Source organism: Megalops cyprinoides, chromosome 18, assembly GCF_013368585.1.
Source record: "Megalops cyprinoides isolate fMegCyp1 chromosome 18, fMegCyp1.pri, whole genome shotgun sequence".
Taxonomy (NCBI): Eukaryota; Metazoa; Chordata; class Actinopteri; order Elopiformes; family Megalopidae; genus Megalops; species Megalops cyprinoides.
The window spans coordinates 24,993,268-25,009,967 of record NC_050600.1 but is presented as its reverse complement, the minus strand read 5'-3'; the positions used below and the strand labels follow the sequence as shown (position 1 = coordinate 25,009,967).

The following is a 16,700-nucleotide window of genomic DNA, read 5'->3' as shown; positions in this document are numbered from 1 at the left end:
AGGCAGGGGGGTGTTGAGGTAACGGTCAGCAGGCCGGCCGGTCAGCGGTCACAATAGCACTCGGGTGTTGAGACTTTGGGACAAAGGCTCCGCCTAGCTGTTGGGGTTTGAGAAGCAGCCAATGGGAAAACAACGCGATCGGAAGCTGGGAGGTTCACCATGAGAGCAGCGAGGATCGGCGGCATGGAAAGGAAAGGAAACAGGAGAGGAAAAAAGGGAAATTCGCAGTGGCAGAGAGCTCGTTATCTGGTGGCGGAATTGGCTCTCTGCTTTCCGCGTCTGTCAGGTGGGAGGCGGTCTGCTGATGGGCTATCTTAATTAGTGCCGGCGTACTCGCTCTTGATTAAGATGGTGGGGGTGTGTGGGGGGGGCTAGGATTATCGCTGTGTTCTTAATTCACGCAGCACTCGGGTGATTGAGAACAGAGATGGAGGTTGGTGGTGACTAAGGGGGGCGGTGTGTGTGTGTGTGTGTGTGTGTGTGTGGGGGGGGGGGGGGGGCTGGGTGCTGCAATCAGGTACAGAGGCGAGGTAACAGAACACCACGGATGCGGTTTCCAAAGGAACGAGGAGGAAGGGGGTTACAGAAGAAGGGTGGGGTTCATCTTTTTGAGTGGAGGGGTGAGAGTGGCACGTGAAGACCCCCAGCACAGCAGAAGCTCAGTTACTTGGAACCTCTGCATCCAAAAACACATTATATCCCACCACCACACTTGCTGTGTGCTTAATACAGGATAGACAGCGGTCTCTGGATGGGGATTGATGGGTCCCCTCCATTGGGGGAGCCTCAGTGAAGCTCCCCTGTACTGACGCTGCAGTCTCAACACTCCTATGCCAGTGATCAACTGGAGCCACACACTCTATTATTCATAAATAAAACGTGCAAACTCAAAAGGCACCTATGTCAGTTCCATGAGAGCATAAAACTCAGGCCAAGAGTTTCAGTTGGCCGTTCCAAGCGCCAGCCATAAAATCATGAATGACGCAATGAGATGAGATTCTGCTGGAGCCAGAGCTCGCGGGCCACCTGCACACACCACCCCCTCCACCCCAGATTACATCACTCCTCCTCGGGCCAAAGGGTCAACTCGAGGCCCTGGCTTTGCAGCAGCAGCCTCATGCAGCAGGCCGTGTGATGCCAGGTCCCATCCTGGGGTTTCAGTTCCAAGACAAATGATAGACAAATTTCCCCCTTGACATCCTATTGCCTCCAAAGACCTTTTCTTCCCTTGCCTGTGAGCCTTCACTTGCCTGTGAGCCTTATGGCAGCTTATAAACACATTCAGTGTGGGCCCATTGAAACTGATGCATGGCTAATTCCATAGCCTATCTACAGGCCCCATGCATGGGTGCGTGGTTTTGGTAATGCTGGGTTGGCAATTCTGATATGGTGCTTCCAGTCGCCATCTTTTGGCTGTGAAAAGCATCAGTAACTCATGACTATCTGATTCCAGGCCTATAAGAATTACCTGTCACCCTTTTCTCATTTCTCATCATTATTATCTTGAATGAGGTACAATAAAGTTGATCAGTAGTGTACAAAAGCAAAATTCTTCTTAATATTGGTAGTTGTACTAATAATAGCAGAAATACTGATATATTATTAATATTACATTTAGAAATTACATAATTATGATACAATGTTGCCATTTCAATGCAATTATATTTCAATATTATATATCACTTTCTCTATATTAGCCAATATAGATTGCTGTAAGACACTTTTCCAGGGAGCTAAAAGGTGTCTCTGAAGCTTAAGTGTGAGTAGAGCTCTAGGCTAAGTGCTGGAAAGCAGATTAGTAGTTCTGTAATACTGATACTGTTCTATTCCTGCTGTAAAAGAGTGCATTTGTCTCTGGCTTCCCACCCACTGGTGAAAATCACCAGTTTTGTCACATCTTGCAGCTGAGGACCCTTCCCTTTAGGGACTCTGACTGTGGGCTTGTTTGTGTGTGTGTGTTTGTGCGTGTGTGTGTGTGTGGAGCAGCGCTGAGCAGATGCCGTGAAGATTTGCCGATCTTTGCCATGCGTGGATTGGCCGCACGGTATGCCTGATGAATGGGGCAGGCCATCCAGATGATTTAAAGATCAGCACAGCATCTGCACAGCATTGATCCCGGAAAACAAAAAAGCCCTGTTTTTGAACGCCTTTGTTCACAGCTCCACGGGCCCCTGGGAAGGCGACTCCATGTTTGAAGCTGAAATGTATTGTCAAGTTTTGGGCAGCCCCCAAGTACAGACAGCATGAAGAAGTCGCAGAGGCCGTCCTTCTCAAATTCATTAGATTTGTTCTGAAATGTTCAGATCACAGAAGTGTATGCGACCGGGGTTTTGATGAGTTTCAACATCAGTAAGTACAAGCTATACTCTTGAGCATTAACAATCCAATCTTTTTGCATGTTCTTCTTATTAATCTCCCTCACATTGATTTAAACAAAGATTTAGGAAACCATTTCAAGGCAATCCTCTCACTTCAAACAGACAGAAATGAGCATAAAAATCATATATACCAGTTATGGGGTATATATCACACATAACCCCTACAGTATATGATGTGTATCTCCAGCCAATTATTCCCAGTATCTCTCCATCTCCAATCCTCCATTATCCCACCTTCTCCCCATCTCCACCTCCGATATATTTTGTGATGTCTACATCACCCTTTTTAGGCATTGTGCTAAAGTAAGAGTTACTTACACTACTGTACACAACTCCAGTACCAGTCAACAGTTTTGACAGACTTTTTTTTTATTTTTACTATTTTCCACATTTTAGAATAACAGTAAAGGTATGAAAATGATGAAATAACACAATGGAATTATGCAGTGACCAAAAAGGTGTTATAAACAAATCAGAACTATCTTCAAAATAGCCAAAAATGTTTTTTTTTAAGTTACATCTTTTTGGAAAGAAATCTATGCATAGGCATCAACTTCAATATTTATATTTGTCTAAGAAAAAAATTTCAGGCAAAAGTCTTAAATCAAAATGTCTTTGAATGCATGTTTCCCATTATCTAAATCAGGTGTGTCCAAACTTTTCACTGGTACTGTACCTGGTATCTGCTTAGTCAATCATCCAGTAGCATCCACCATAAGGGTAAGCTCTTTGGGAATTTCTGTCCTATGGCAGCTTTCACAGAGCAGGTAACAGTCAGGTATCGGGTTTTTGTTGGGGCTTACTTTCTGTATACGTCAACACAGGCTTAGAAAGCGCAGGAGAACATCAGATGTGTTTTAAAACAGCGGGTCTCGGGTGTGTGCGTTAATGAGAGGTGACATTGGCGTATATCCTTATTTACTCCTCACTCCGCCCCGAAGGCCATCATTTGATCTGGCGGGAGGGAGGGGCTGTGGTTGCGGTCATGACGGGTTTCTATTTGAGGACCTGCAGTGTTGGAGGCTGTAAAAGGACACCTTTCCGAACCGGGGTGGAGGGGAGTAGCTGCACGGCACTGAACGATATCCCTCATCCCCCCGGCTCACACCCCCATGCTGTTCCTGAAGGTCATTTCTCCACTTTCACACACACACACACACACACGCGCGCGCACACACACACACGCACACACACATGCACACACATACATCCACACACACACACACATTTTCGCTTATGTGCGTGCGGTGTGTGCACAGTGTATGTGTATATGTGTGTATTGGCACTACGCTACACTGCAGAGTGGATGTTGGGTACTATGTGGAGTGGCAGTACATCATAAGCCATCGATTGGCGGCCCAGGTGATCTGCGATGGTCCCTGTCTGACCACAGTGACACGGCGAAGCCTCTGCATGCTAATGAGCCAGGAGGGACAGGAGGGACAGAGAGGCTGACAGAAAGGGCGTGTCAACAATCCTCGATGCTCCCCACAAGGAGTACCTAAAACACTCAGCGCAGGTTTCTCCCCGTTCACAAACAATACAGTCCTGACCTGAGCAGTAAGATAAATGACGGGCTGTCAAGAAAACGATAGAATTAAGGGAATGGTCAGTGTCTAGGTGGGCTTGGCCTCCTCATGGCCAAAACACAAAACATTGATGGGGTGTTGAAACGCGATCATAGTGTTTCAGTGTGGAGCAGGTAATTCGGCCCGCTGCACTGAGCGGGTAGGGAAAGTGCAGAAGCCTCTAGCCCCCTTTCACTCCCACTCCCCCAGTACCACTGTGGCCTGTACCCGTGCAGCACGGTTTCGGCGCGCCGTGCCTCCCCCTGAACGCCCTGCCTCTCATTCCTGAAAGCTGGGCTGAGCTGACCAGAGGGCGTCGCCCTGGAGGAACAGGACGCCTTAACTGAGCTGTCCCGGCCACCTGCAGGAGCACACAGGCTCCGCCCCGAGTCTGCATCACTGCGCCTCCCCCTCACCATCCTCAGGACCTCTCATCCCATAACACACAGCCCCCCCAAATATAAAACAATCAATCAATGTACAAAAAGCACATGTATTTTAGCATATGATATTCTACAGTAATACACTGCATTATGATATTTTTGCAAAATGCACAAAACAACAGCACTCAATATATTTTGCAATAAACATTTTGAAAAATGTATTCAATCATTTAGTACTGTTAATATTTCATGCATGGATTTATTTTGCTAGTGCCTTATTTTGCCCCAGTATAGCGTGCCCTAAGTATACCCCAGCTGTGCTTTAACTTGTCCCCATAATGTAACCAATTCCAAAGCGTAACAGTGCCCGCCCCCTGCTGTAACCCCTCCCACCCTCTCTCTGAGTCATCCCACTTCCAGGACCTCATCATTTTTGCTTTTTTCCAGTTTTGTCCGGGCTGTCGAGTAATGCCCTCCTTTTATTGCAAATCCATACTCTTAATCTCGCCGGCTCCGACGGGGCTGGCCTGCGATCAATAGGCAGCAATGGCTTAGAGGGGTCCTAGGAGCCTTCTGCAACACCCACAACCCCCCTCCCCCCACACACACACCCCCCCCCTCAATCTCCCCTCACCCCCTCGCCTCAACCCTCCCCTGCCCTCCCTCTCTAACTCTCTCCATCCTGGCCAGATTCAACGACATACTCACAAGGAAAAGGCTTTTTATTAGAACAGTTAAAATGCACACCTTCCCACCTAACACAGACCCTGGGGCATAAACGGCACCTTAGTGATACCTCTGCCACCTGCGATTACGAATGCACTGCATAAGTGTCTGCAGGCACCACATCCAGCAGAACCCTGGCCTATGCAGAATAACGTATATGGACATAAATGTGCTGCAGCTAAAACCCATGCTTTTGATTCTTATTGCATCTGCTGATGATGATGAATAATTGATGTGCTTAGCAGACTCCCCTCATGCAGGGGGACTCACATGGCTAACATGTTACATGTCATCCTGTTTATCCAGCTGGGTATTTATTGAAGTAAAGGGTGCAGTTGAAATATCTCTCTCCTGATTCAGACCTATTCCAAAGCCTTCTCAGAGGTTTCACTCCCGGGCCGCGGGTGCCTTTGTTGATGATTGGTTAGAGTCCTCGGTAAGTGTTATAATTCGGCTCAGAAGTGATGTTCAGGTTGCTCACTTGTGCTGCGTCAGCAGGTCTCATTCATCCCCAGTGGCCTTCCTCTCTGTTTGTCAGTCGTCACAAGCCTTGTGTGACAGCACCCCCCCCACCCCCCCACACACACAATCAGCCCTCACACCCACTCTCTAGCCCCTCTTCTCACCTCACCTCTGGCCCCTCCTCCCTGCTGAAGGAGGGGGCGTGTCTGTGCCCAGCGAGCTGTGGCCGGGGCCTGTATGGGTGATTGACAACCTGATAAGGCAGACCTCCCCACGGAGGCTGTCGGATACCCTAGAGGACGAGTCACAAATCCGCCTCCGCCACCCCTACCCCGTCCCCCACCAATGACTTCAACACGGCAAGGTTTAGAGATGTGCTCTGTCCCAAAGCACATTAAGGCTGGTGGGTGAGGCCGGGGGGGGAGGAGGGGGGGTGGGGAGGGGCATCCATATCGGGGCAATTAGACAAGGGCCCCCGTTAGCGTATGACAGCAGCAGGGAATTTATGGCCACACTGAGGGAGCTCGCCAGGCCATCTAATTGCAATATTAGCTTGTAATGACACCTGTTCTAAACCCGGCTGCTAATACTTCACTGAGGCCGACGTCACTCTCTACTTGCCTCCACAAGGGTGTGGGTGTGTGTGGGGGGGAAGGGGGGACAGCATTGGATTACAACACTTTGGTTATGTTGTCTTTCCAACCCTCTATGCCTTCCCTTCTCTCCAGGGCCTGGGTCATTTCAGGTCTTAAATGACACATTTTGACATCTTTTGTAGTAGTACCTGAGGGAGAGGGAACAGGCTGCACTACAATATGTCTGTTGGGGACCAACAGGAACCGCAGATGCTGTCACTCTTCCAATGTATTGTACACGCACTTCTCAAATGAGCTGGGCTTTTTCACACATGTCTACTGCTCACAAGGGGGTGATGGGTATTTCCAGGGCTGTAATGCCACAGGGTTCATTCATTTTCTGTTTGCAGCATCTCATAGGTGTTTAAATGGTGTCACTGCTTGGAGAGCACCTGTTACAGGTGTAAGCTAGCTGCTGATTGAAAGGTAACTACAGGTGTAACCATGCAGGTCTGTGCCCCCCCCCCCCCAGGACTGTGACAAGCACAGCCTATTTTGGATGAACTAGAGGATACGTAAAGAGCTGTAAAATCTTCGGTGACCACTTTACAATCAAAAGTGTATTCAGCCGGTAAGGCAGAACAACATCATGCTGACTAAATACAAAGGGAAGAAGACAATAAGGGTGACTGAGGTAAAAAGCAAAAAGGGGGTGAGAGGGATTAAAGGAGGACCACAGTGACAGGAAGAGGAGTGTGTGTGTGTGTGTGTGTCTGTGTGTGCGTGCATGCGCGTGTGTATGTGTGTGCACACGTATGTGTGAGGGCATGCAAGCGTGTGTGTGTGTGTGCGCGCACGTATGTGTGAGTGCATGCAAGCGTGCGTGCTTGTGTGTGTGTGTAGGGACCAGGCGCAAGGGTGGGGCTGATTTACAGAGCCGTGCTTCATCGAAAAACATCGGCGGCGAGCGGGGCGATGAATCCCGGTCATTAGCCGCTTTACGGAGACGGGTGATGGTCGTAATTTGCATCGGGGGCCGCCAGCCTCCTCCGCCAGGCTGATTTACGGTCGGTTTAAAGAGCCCAGCGCCCATAAATGCCGCCCGCCTTAATAGGGAACTAAAATGCGTTCGTATGAACAGGCCCACCCTAAATTAGAGCCCTCTGCCCTCCACCGTAAATGTGCTGGAATTGTTTTGGGTGTGATAATGAGGGGGGCAGGCTTCTCCAAGCCCCCCCCCCCCCCCCCCCCCCCCATGGGAGGGAGACAGGTAGCTGAGGGGTGTGACTATCCAACTAACAATTCCTATTGGACTACAAAGACAGGGTGGATGTGGGAGCCTACAGGTTATGCTGGGCAGCAATGGTGAGGTGCATTTGGGATGGATACTACGGGTGTTGGTGGTGCGGCACATGAGTAGGGCTCTGGACACAGAGGCGGAAGGTTGTGGGCTTGAATATAATGTTTGAATTCCAGCCATACCTTCTTCAACCTGCATTCGTGCTGCTACCTGCTTCCAAGATTGCTTTAGTGTGTTTTTAGAAGTTTGTTTGGCTCTTCTAAGGAAAAAAGGATAAATTCTGAACCAGCCGCCTTAACCTGTAGCACTATGCCCTTTGGTAACACTGAGAGAGGTGTCAAAATTTCAGTTGTGAATGACCAAACAATAGGAATCACAAACTGTCCAGCAACAGGGGTTGTAAGTCACCCTGGTGCACAGTGCCACAGGTCTGAAAATCCATCTTGGTAACAGCAAGGGGTCCGCAAATATCTCCACCTCACTATTCGGGCAGTGCTTGGGCAGCCTGACAAGCACACAAGGTAGGGGGGGGTGTCACACATGGGTTCACTCGCGAACAGGAACCGGATGAGGTGCCATGTGCCTTATGGAGCACATTCCTCCAAGCACATCAAACACTCACACACACAGACACACACACACAGCTCAGAGGTGACTTGACCTCTGCAGAGTCTGATCCTTCACACCAATCAGATGCTACAGGGCCTACCACAGCAACAAGAGATGAGAAGACTTTGGGGGAGAGAGGTGGAGGCAGAGTGTGTGTGTGTGTGTGTGTGTGTGTGTGTGTGTGTGTGTGTGTGTGTGTGTGTGTGTGAATGTGTGTGTTGGGGGCTTGGCCAGTGTAGAGGAGGGAGGGTCGCCAGTTCTGGCTCCTCTCACTCTCATACTCTGGTCTCCCTCCAAGGCCAACAGGCCAACACGTTTTTGGTAATGACCCTCACGCCCTTGGAGGCCACCCACCTTTTCAATGATCCGACCTCTGCTGAGCTGGGAAGAGGGGAATGCAGAAGAACAGCAAGCCACCACCCAGGCCAGGAAATTCCCAGCAGCCTTAGCCTTAAACCCCTGTAGCCTGAACATGTGGCATAATCAAAGTTACCCCTGTAGACTTAAATGGGCACATGCATGCTTACTGATCAAACGCTCCAAGCTTTACCCTCACCAAACATGGATCTGTATGTTTCTTTTGTGCAGTGGGGACGGTACATGCATTTCTATAAGTACTGATCGTTGCACTGCAGAGATAACTGCAGTGTCCATAGATCTGAAAAATACCACATGTGTGGCTATGAAACTGATACCTGTAACATGTGACACGGTATCAACACAGCATTGGTGCTTTCAACAGTAACAGTAACGGATACTCTGTGAGAGTAGCCTACAAGCTGACCATGCTTTTCAGCTGGGAGGTGCACAAAGGCGTCACGTGAGGGCTTGGCTATCAGGCCCTAAGTCACGGCCCCAAAGCCAGCTGTAACACGTGCAAAATGCGGTCCCCTAAAATCCTTCACTTCCTCCTCCAGACGTGAAGCCAGCGCTGTACAGCACGGTCATGTTTCGTGCCGCTTGCCGCAATTAAAAGTGAGGGCATTAAGAAAAGGCTCGCCAAGCCCTGGGCGGGCTTTGATTACTCAGTGTGTCAGTTAAAAAGGCCCTTATGTATTGATCAGTGGAGTTTTCTTTTACACATGAGCACAGTTGGACTGCTGAGACAGAAAAGGGCACGGAGGTTCCCAGTGCTGACTACTTCAGACACTTATGGATCCATAACTGCACTGAGTATGCGCTAATATATGGAGAAACAGGAAGTACACTATTAAGTGGTATGGCTAGGCTGTGTGAATGACAGTTAATGGATAGAGGTGTGTGTAGGGCAGTTCTGCTACTTAGCCTGCTGATTTAAATCTCATTTATTAATGAAAGCAGATGAATGAAGTCTTCATGGGCTACCATTCTGATTGCAATGAATGGCCTTGGTGCTGTAGCTCAGATGTAAACCATGGAGCTGGTAAATGATTGTATCATAGTCGAGTTTGTGTTCACATACCAGTCACAATAAGGGAGGACTGGTTAGTGTACTGCAGAGGGCACGGTAGCCAATCAGACATAAGCACCCACTCCACCTTTATGATGTCACACCAGAGCCACAGTAGTTTTTCTTCCAGTGTTTGAGGTCACTGATTGGTGGAGAGCTGACGGTTCCCTCTTTGGGGAGTGGCCGTGGCGGAGCAGGAAGCGTGTGAGGACCAGGTGGCCTTACCTGTCGATGATGACCGGGTCGGACGGGGTCTCATTGCGGTTCCCACAGCTCTTCTTGTCACAGCACCGACTGAAACACAAAAACAGCAAAACTCACTAACCCGCATCTCCATGCAAGGTCTCCCAGACCAGCCCTCCAATCAAAAACCCTTGCCAGATCCCACAACCAAATCCCATGATTAATTAATTAATCAACAAGATTAACGAATCAGATCAGATTTTTTTCAGGAAGTATATACTTTATGGCAGAAGTGATAGTTAACAAAATGCTACTAATCTCTATTAATTTCACCTGTTAAGAGCACTGAACCACCTCTACTTGCAGGTGCACTGCAATGAAAAAAGTATTCTTACAAAACATGCACTTTTATTATTTCTTTCAAAAAATAAAAATAATATATTAAAATTATATGCTGCCAGCTGTAGCATAATGTTATACATCTTCCAATATATTTGTATATGGTGAATGTATTTAATATACCAGATATGTTAATTGACAAACCTTTTTTCTACTGTTAATTCATGATAGGAATGAAGTTCCACATTTTTTTCAAGTATTATTACTATTTTTTGCTTTAGATATTTCTTGCTGGACTCGGAGGGAGTGTAAAATACGCACTCCCAAATCAGTCCTGTGACTTTCCCTGCTCACTCGGCTGGGATCTCAACATTTGTGTCGACCTTCCTGGGAGAGGAGGGACTGATGTCGTCACGCTAACGCATAACATCATCACAACGTTTCCGCAACAGTGTGGCAACATTGCCCAGTTGCAGGGGGGACGCCGGCCGCTCCGCCCTCTGTCTCCTCCCGTCCAGCTGGCCAGCTGGGCTTCGGACTGGCCAAGGTCACCCCGCGAGCTGTTGACAGTTTGGACGCCACCCAGAGGCGCCCCGCAGCAGAGTCCTCTGTCCCCTTCCCCTGCCCTGCCCGTTAACGCCACCCCCCCAAAACCATGCAGTGGCATGCCTGTCGGCCCCGGGGCATGCCACACAAGTGCGGCCGGACGCGGTCACGGCGCTCGAACGCGCGAAGCAGCAATAGCAGCCAAACGTGCAGGCGCATGCCATCCTGAGGTGCATCGCGCGGCCGGCGCCGCTCGCACATCAAAGACCACCCGCAGAGCGCGCCTCATACATCTGCTCCTGCAAAGCCCCCCACGCTCGCCTCCCAGACATCCTGACAACCTGACCGCCGTTCCTGATACAAATATAGCCATATAAAAGACCAGAGAGAGTATTGCACAAAATTTGTCAGTGAAGCGGTGGTAAAGACACAACTGCCGCGTGTGATGGCATAACATACAAATTCAGCTTCTGCCAACCCACAGGCCTGCATTCTTTTTCAAAATCAAACTCCCTTTATGTGCGAAACTAGTGGGGTGCTGCAATGGCCAGAGAAAGCTTTTGTCATCTTTTGATTCAATAGTTTAAATAGAACGTAAAGGTAATTGTGTTCTTTTGTTCTTCTTATTCAAATAAAGCAACAACTATATGACCTGAATGGAATTATTATCCTCTCATAAGCACTTATACTGTAGTGAATTAGACTGCTATTTGACAAATGGCCTTCAAACAGAAGCTCCAAAATGCTAGATTAGCAGAGTTTATAAATCATTCAAAACAGTGTTTAATATCCAGACAGGGAAAACTATATACACATATTTTTTTCATCCTGCTTTTTGTGTGTAACTGTTGCCATAGATCGTGCCACATATAATTTATTCCCCCAGCCGAGTGGGCCATTAGCAAAGGTTCCAGGAGACCAATTAGCATTGGAAACCCAACAGTGCGGCTGTTGGTGACAGTCTTCTCAAACTGCCAGAGAGGTGTTATAAACAAACAGGACCCCAGGAGCATGCCTGGGATCTCAGGGGACCGTAGAGGGCCCTCAGACACGAAAACAAACCTTGGCGGTACGTCCATAATGCTTCCTTAATGGTGCCACCCTCCCCACCCCCGTGGGCTTGGCCAGTCTAACGCCAGACCAACTAATGACTTTCAAGTCAAGTACCAAACAACAGGTGGATGCTCTGATCCCAGGGGTGGCCCTCTAGCCCCTAGGTCCAGCCATTGGTGGTCTTGTGTGCAAACCAGCCAACCAGCAACAGCCAAAAATGGCTCACCCCACGGCACTCAGAGAGAAGGTACAGAGGAAAAAAGGCTCCAGCAGGAATTAAGTTTGGAGTGCCAGTTTTGCTCCACCATCACACAGTCTGGCCAACCTTGAGGGTAATTAACTCTGGATTTCCCAGCCAGTGAGCCTGGCTAGACTCCCCCCCACAAGTTGACTTGTCACACACAAGTAACGAAAATTCCCACTACAGCGCGCAGGCTGAACGCCGCGCACCTCAGCGTCTGTCAGGGTGACAGGGTGCGCAGTGAAGCGCCTCCAACCGCAGGGGGCCGATATGAAGCGGGGACAGATTTTGATAGAGGGTTTGTTTTCAGAGGACACGTGCTGTAATTACCAAAACCCCCGAACCCGCGTGCCGGAGCCAGAGCTAATGATATGCAGAAATCTGCGCTGGCTGGAAGAGCCGCCCTCACCGAGAGCAGGCGGCCAGACTGGCAGCCGGCCGCCGCAAACCGCGCGGCGTTCTCTCTCTCTCTCTCGCCGTGCCTGCTCGCCACTTACTCTCCCTCTCCCAGCTGCTCCGTGCCAACCGGCTGCCGCAAGGACAAACCTCCACAGGAGGGAATAGGGACGCGTTACCCCCAGCTGGTTTGCGGGACGTTCCGTTTCAAGTTCGGGGACAGGAGCTGAGTCCGTCCCCACGCCCCCCCGTCTCTGGCAGATGCATACTCCTAAATTCAAAGCGAGCCTTTAGGTGTACGCGTGCGTGATGTCCTGTAGTTTTCAGAGCCAGTGGATCAATGAAATTCTCACTCCTGAACCCGTGTCACTTACAGCTGTGTGTTAGTCCTAACACCATGGCTGTTGATAACCACGCTCTGAAATCAAGTACGCACAAAGGCTGAGTGATCATAGAGACAGGCATCTCCGCTCACAGTGGCCATTACTCGCCACATAAGGAACATGTTGTCCCTGCTGTCTGGAAAAAATGTATCTATGTGAGGCGCGGGGTTGTCACCAGATGTACGTACGGCTGACCGATATTAAACACGGCAGAGCTGACATTCACCAGACTAGCAGGACTAATTGTCACATAGCTAGAGTGTGCTGTCTTTCTCCATGGTGGCGGGGACTTGGCGATTTTGCAGAACTGGAGTTGGGGACAGAGCGGGTGGCGTGCATGCCGTTCAGGCTGCGCTGCACTCTGCTGAACTCGGGTCCCGGTGGTGCACGGGGAACGGTAAAGGCGGACTCCCAGGCCATCACCGCAACGTCTCCAGGGAGCCCAGGGAGCGCCGCTCATCTCCTCATCATTAGCAAATGGAACACACGCCATTTGTCAGGGCCAAATCGTTAATAATTACACTCAATCACCTAATGACAGCTTTCATACGGATTATCATTATTATCCTGGAAATGATTGCTGTGGCAAAGATCGCTTAACTGCTTCATACCTGTCATGAAGATTCCAGCATCAACCATATCATGGAATAAATATGTAGAATAATATGCACTGTTACATTATTTGGGATTCTTTGTTTCCTGTTCTGACTCGAAGCATCATGGAGGAGGTCAAGTGCACCAGCAGTGATCAGTGTCCATCCCTGCTCAGGAGAATGACGTAACTCCCACTACACAGTATTTGAGCACTACCCTTGCTAAAGGTGCTTAAACTGAATTGCTCCACTTTAAAAAAAATCCAGTTGCACAAGTAATAATATGCAGAAAAGTAAGATAAGTAAGTTGCTCTGAATAAGAGCCCATTCTAAGAAAGTAAATACTAATAGCAATAATGGGACTTTTTACAGCACAGGGGCATGGGGTATGAATGGTGTGCCCCCCCCCAATTTTCAGCACTCCAGCAGGGGCCTTCTTGGCCCAGCAGAACCACCCCCCTCCCCAACCCCCTACCCCTCATCCTGGCGCCCAGCACGACCCACCCAACACCAACACACGCTCCTCTCCTGCATTATTAACACCGAACTGCATGGGACTGCACCCAACCAGCCGGGGCACACACCGGGAGCTGATAATTACATGGCATGCATTAAAACAGCGCCAGCAGGACCTCCTTAATGAGGGGAAACCCTGCGTGGCCATGCTGACTGAGAGGGGACTCCTCACAGTCTCCCACACGGCGCTCTCTGACTGCTTCGAAGCCTTGACACTGGTCACGTGACCAGGGATTTTCTTTGTTTCTTTATTTGCGAGCCAGGTGGCCGGTGTTTATGCAGGTCATTTGTGGTTGCCATGTGTTGCACCACTCACAGGTAAGCATAATGTTGTCTGGGCTCACCAGTGCTATACTGTGACCTTTATCAACATGTTTTAATGTTTTTTTTCACCACATAAAAGGCACTACACAAAGAAGTGCATCGTTAACATGATGAAAACATTAATTCAGCCAATAATACACAAGCCTTTATACCTCAGGGGCCAAGTAGGATTCAGGTGTTGGCTGTAGATTTTGGGAATGGGTGTGGGAATGAGAGGTGTGTACAAGGCCCATAAAACACATAACCCCCCCATGTCTGCAGGATGCTATCAGAACCCTCTAATGCCATACTGACAGGGCATTACACAGCAGGCGTGGAGGGTGGCGAGTGGGACTCACCTGCACATGATCTCGTGCGTGAGGAGAACGCGGCACATCTCTGGATTTTTGTCCTGCCCCTCATACAGGATTGGCTGGAAAGGAGAAAAGCGAGCCGTTCAATCAGCATTATCTTTCTGTCACCCAATGCACACGTAATGACAAAATGATAGCACCTTCTCAGAGCTCATAAGAATCTAATCATACTGCAAATAGATAAGTAGAGAACAAGCTTTTTAAAGGTGCAGACCTACATACCCAGCTGGATCAGTTCTGGGTGTAAACACAAGTGAAATGGCTGTCGCCATAAATGAGGCCACCTCCCCAGGATCCATCACTGAGCTGTCCCTCCACCACCAGGACAGGGGATAATGACTGCGTATCATCAGGGCAGGAGAACCTCCATTTGCCCTGAATTATCCACCTCTCCTGGGCCCAAGGGGGTGCAGGCGTGAAGGTCAGCCAGGCTGCTCCCCCTGCTAGCCCCCCGCTGCCCCTCCCTCGATAGTTAGTTGTTCAGCCAGAGCTGACCGAATTCCCTGGGGTGCGATACCTTTAGGATAACGACCTCCTCTGCATTATTGATCTCAGCCATGAAGGCCTCTTCTCTTTATTAACAACTTCCAGTTTTGCTGGGGGGAGGTGGGCTATTGGCGGAGGGGTTGTGGGTCAATATTTATATATATGATGTAGCTGTACCTGTCAGGGTTTGGTGGCATGACAAAGAGGAAACCAGCTGTTGTGGAAAACTCCCGGTGCTAAACCCACTGAACATATAAGGTCACACTATCAGAAAAAGCAACATATTCTGCTGCTGCTACAAAGAAAAGATATCATTTCTTCCTCAAAACATCTTGACATGTTCTTAGAAGGAGAGGACAATGACCAGTAGGTGGCATTGTCATTAACTATTTTATGCCTCTCTCCCTCTCTCTGTCTGTCTTTCACACCATTCCCTTCCAATAATTACACTGTATGCTGTAGAGTCATAACATCCTCAGAAAAACCTGAGAAAAATAGAAACTTGAGAAAAATAGACCCTGTTTTGTGATCAAATGTATTGAAATTGTTTCCTCTTGTCAGAACTTAAAACACTTGTAACAATGAAAGTGCAAATACCTTGCCCTTTATGTAAAGAGTAAGTAAAATGCAAATAGGTTATGGAGGTATTTGTAGTTCCATCTTAAATATGTGTCATTGACCAGGAAAGTATTAAAAACAGACAACTAAAAATGTAAGTCTGTGCACTGTGGGTGGAGGGGGGTTAATCAGACTTTTATCAGTGGGTGGAGCTCGTGTTTAACTGGCATGTACCAATCACTTCGTACACCTTCAAACTTCCTGTTGTGAACATGAGTAAAGCATGTATTCTCTGTACAACCAAATTCAGCAGCGCTGTTTAGGTACGTGACCTGTGACCGTGGAGTCATGAGTTCAGATCCTGGGTGTCTTGCACAAACTCTCACACCAGTAAGGGCACAGCTGTGTAAATACAAGACGTAACATGCAAGCAACATATTGCCATCCCGTATAAAGGCTGCCTGTTAACTAAATAAATACTCCTGGGTGTGAGGTTGAAGGGCCACAGAAGTCTGCATTTAGTGTCCCGTGACCCGCGTGCGAAGCTCACACTGCAGAACACAAGGTTCACAAGGCACGGGAGGTGAGAAAGGATGGGTCACAGGGCCTGCCCCCCCACCCCACTCACACTCCTGCATTGGTTGCTCCCAGGAAATGAAAAAACAAACTGAAGGAGGTGGTTGTGGTTATGTTAAGCCTCACACGCAAAGCTCAGAGGCAGGGGGGAAGTATTTGAGGGATGCGCACCATTGCTGCTGCTGCTGTTGTTGTTTTTGTGGGGATTATTGTCAGGAGCGCGCAGCCGCTGTAGCTACATTAAAGGGTATTGATTGGTCTCTAGGGCTGACGCTTTGTCGAGCAGCAGGTTGCCATATCGATTGTTGACAGGCTGACAAGGAGAGGTGTGAGTTACCGTGGGGGCCTACTGGGGGTCTATGTGGGGGGCAGGGGGGGCCGGGGTGAGGGGAGGTGCCACTAGAGTGGTAGACACGGGGCTTATCGCTGCAAAACCCCAGCAACTCATTATCCCTTGACTAGTGCCTGACAGAAATAGAGCTTATACCGTTACATTGAGAAGGGAAAAAAGCAAGGTGTGGTCAATGGCTGACAGTTCTTTTGAATTGTAGCTTACCCCCAACATAGATGAGGGCGTTTTCATTTGGCACAAGGACACTCCCCAGAACCAATGGAAGCTTAACTGTGAAACATCTCCAGTCAGATTTTGGGAACAAAACAAAGCCCTATGATTGTTTTAAAATAGCCTGCGTCTGGAAGTCTTGTGTGGGGTGTGACCGCATG

At 48.9% G+C, this 16,700-nt stretch overlaps 1 protein-coding gene across 3 annotated transcripts in view; it reads right to left on the bottom strand.

The window, feature by feature from the left end:
- LOC118793003 (transcription factor COE3-like) overlaps window positions 1-16,700 on the bottom strand; it is a 115,797-nt gene that overhangs the window by 73,873 nt on the left and 25,224 nt on the right. For all 3 annotated transcript variants that reach the window (XM_036550923.1, XM_036550925.1, XM_036550924.1), the window contains exons 5-6: window positions 14,343-14,416; window positions 9,656-9,724 (exon numbers count right to left, since the gene is read on the bottom strand). In XM_036550923.1, the coding sequence (XP_036406816.1) occupies window positions 9,656-9,724; window positions 14,343-14,416 (143 nt within the window). The remainder of the gene's footprint in view (window positions 1-9,655; window positions 9,725-14,342; window positions 14,417-16,700) is intronic.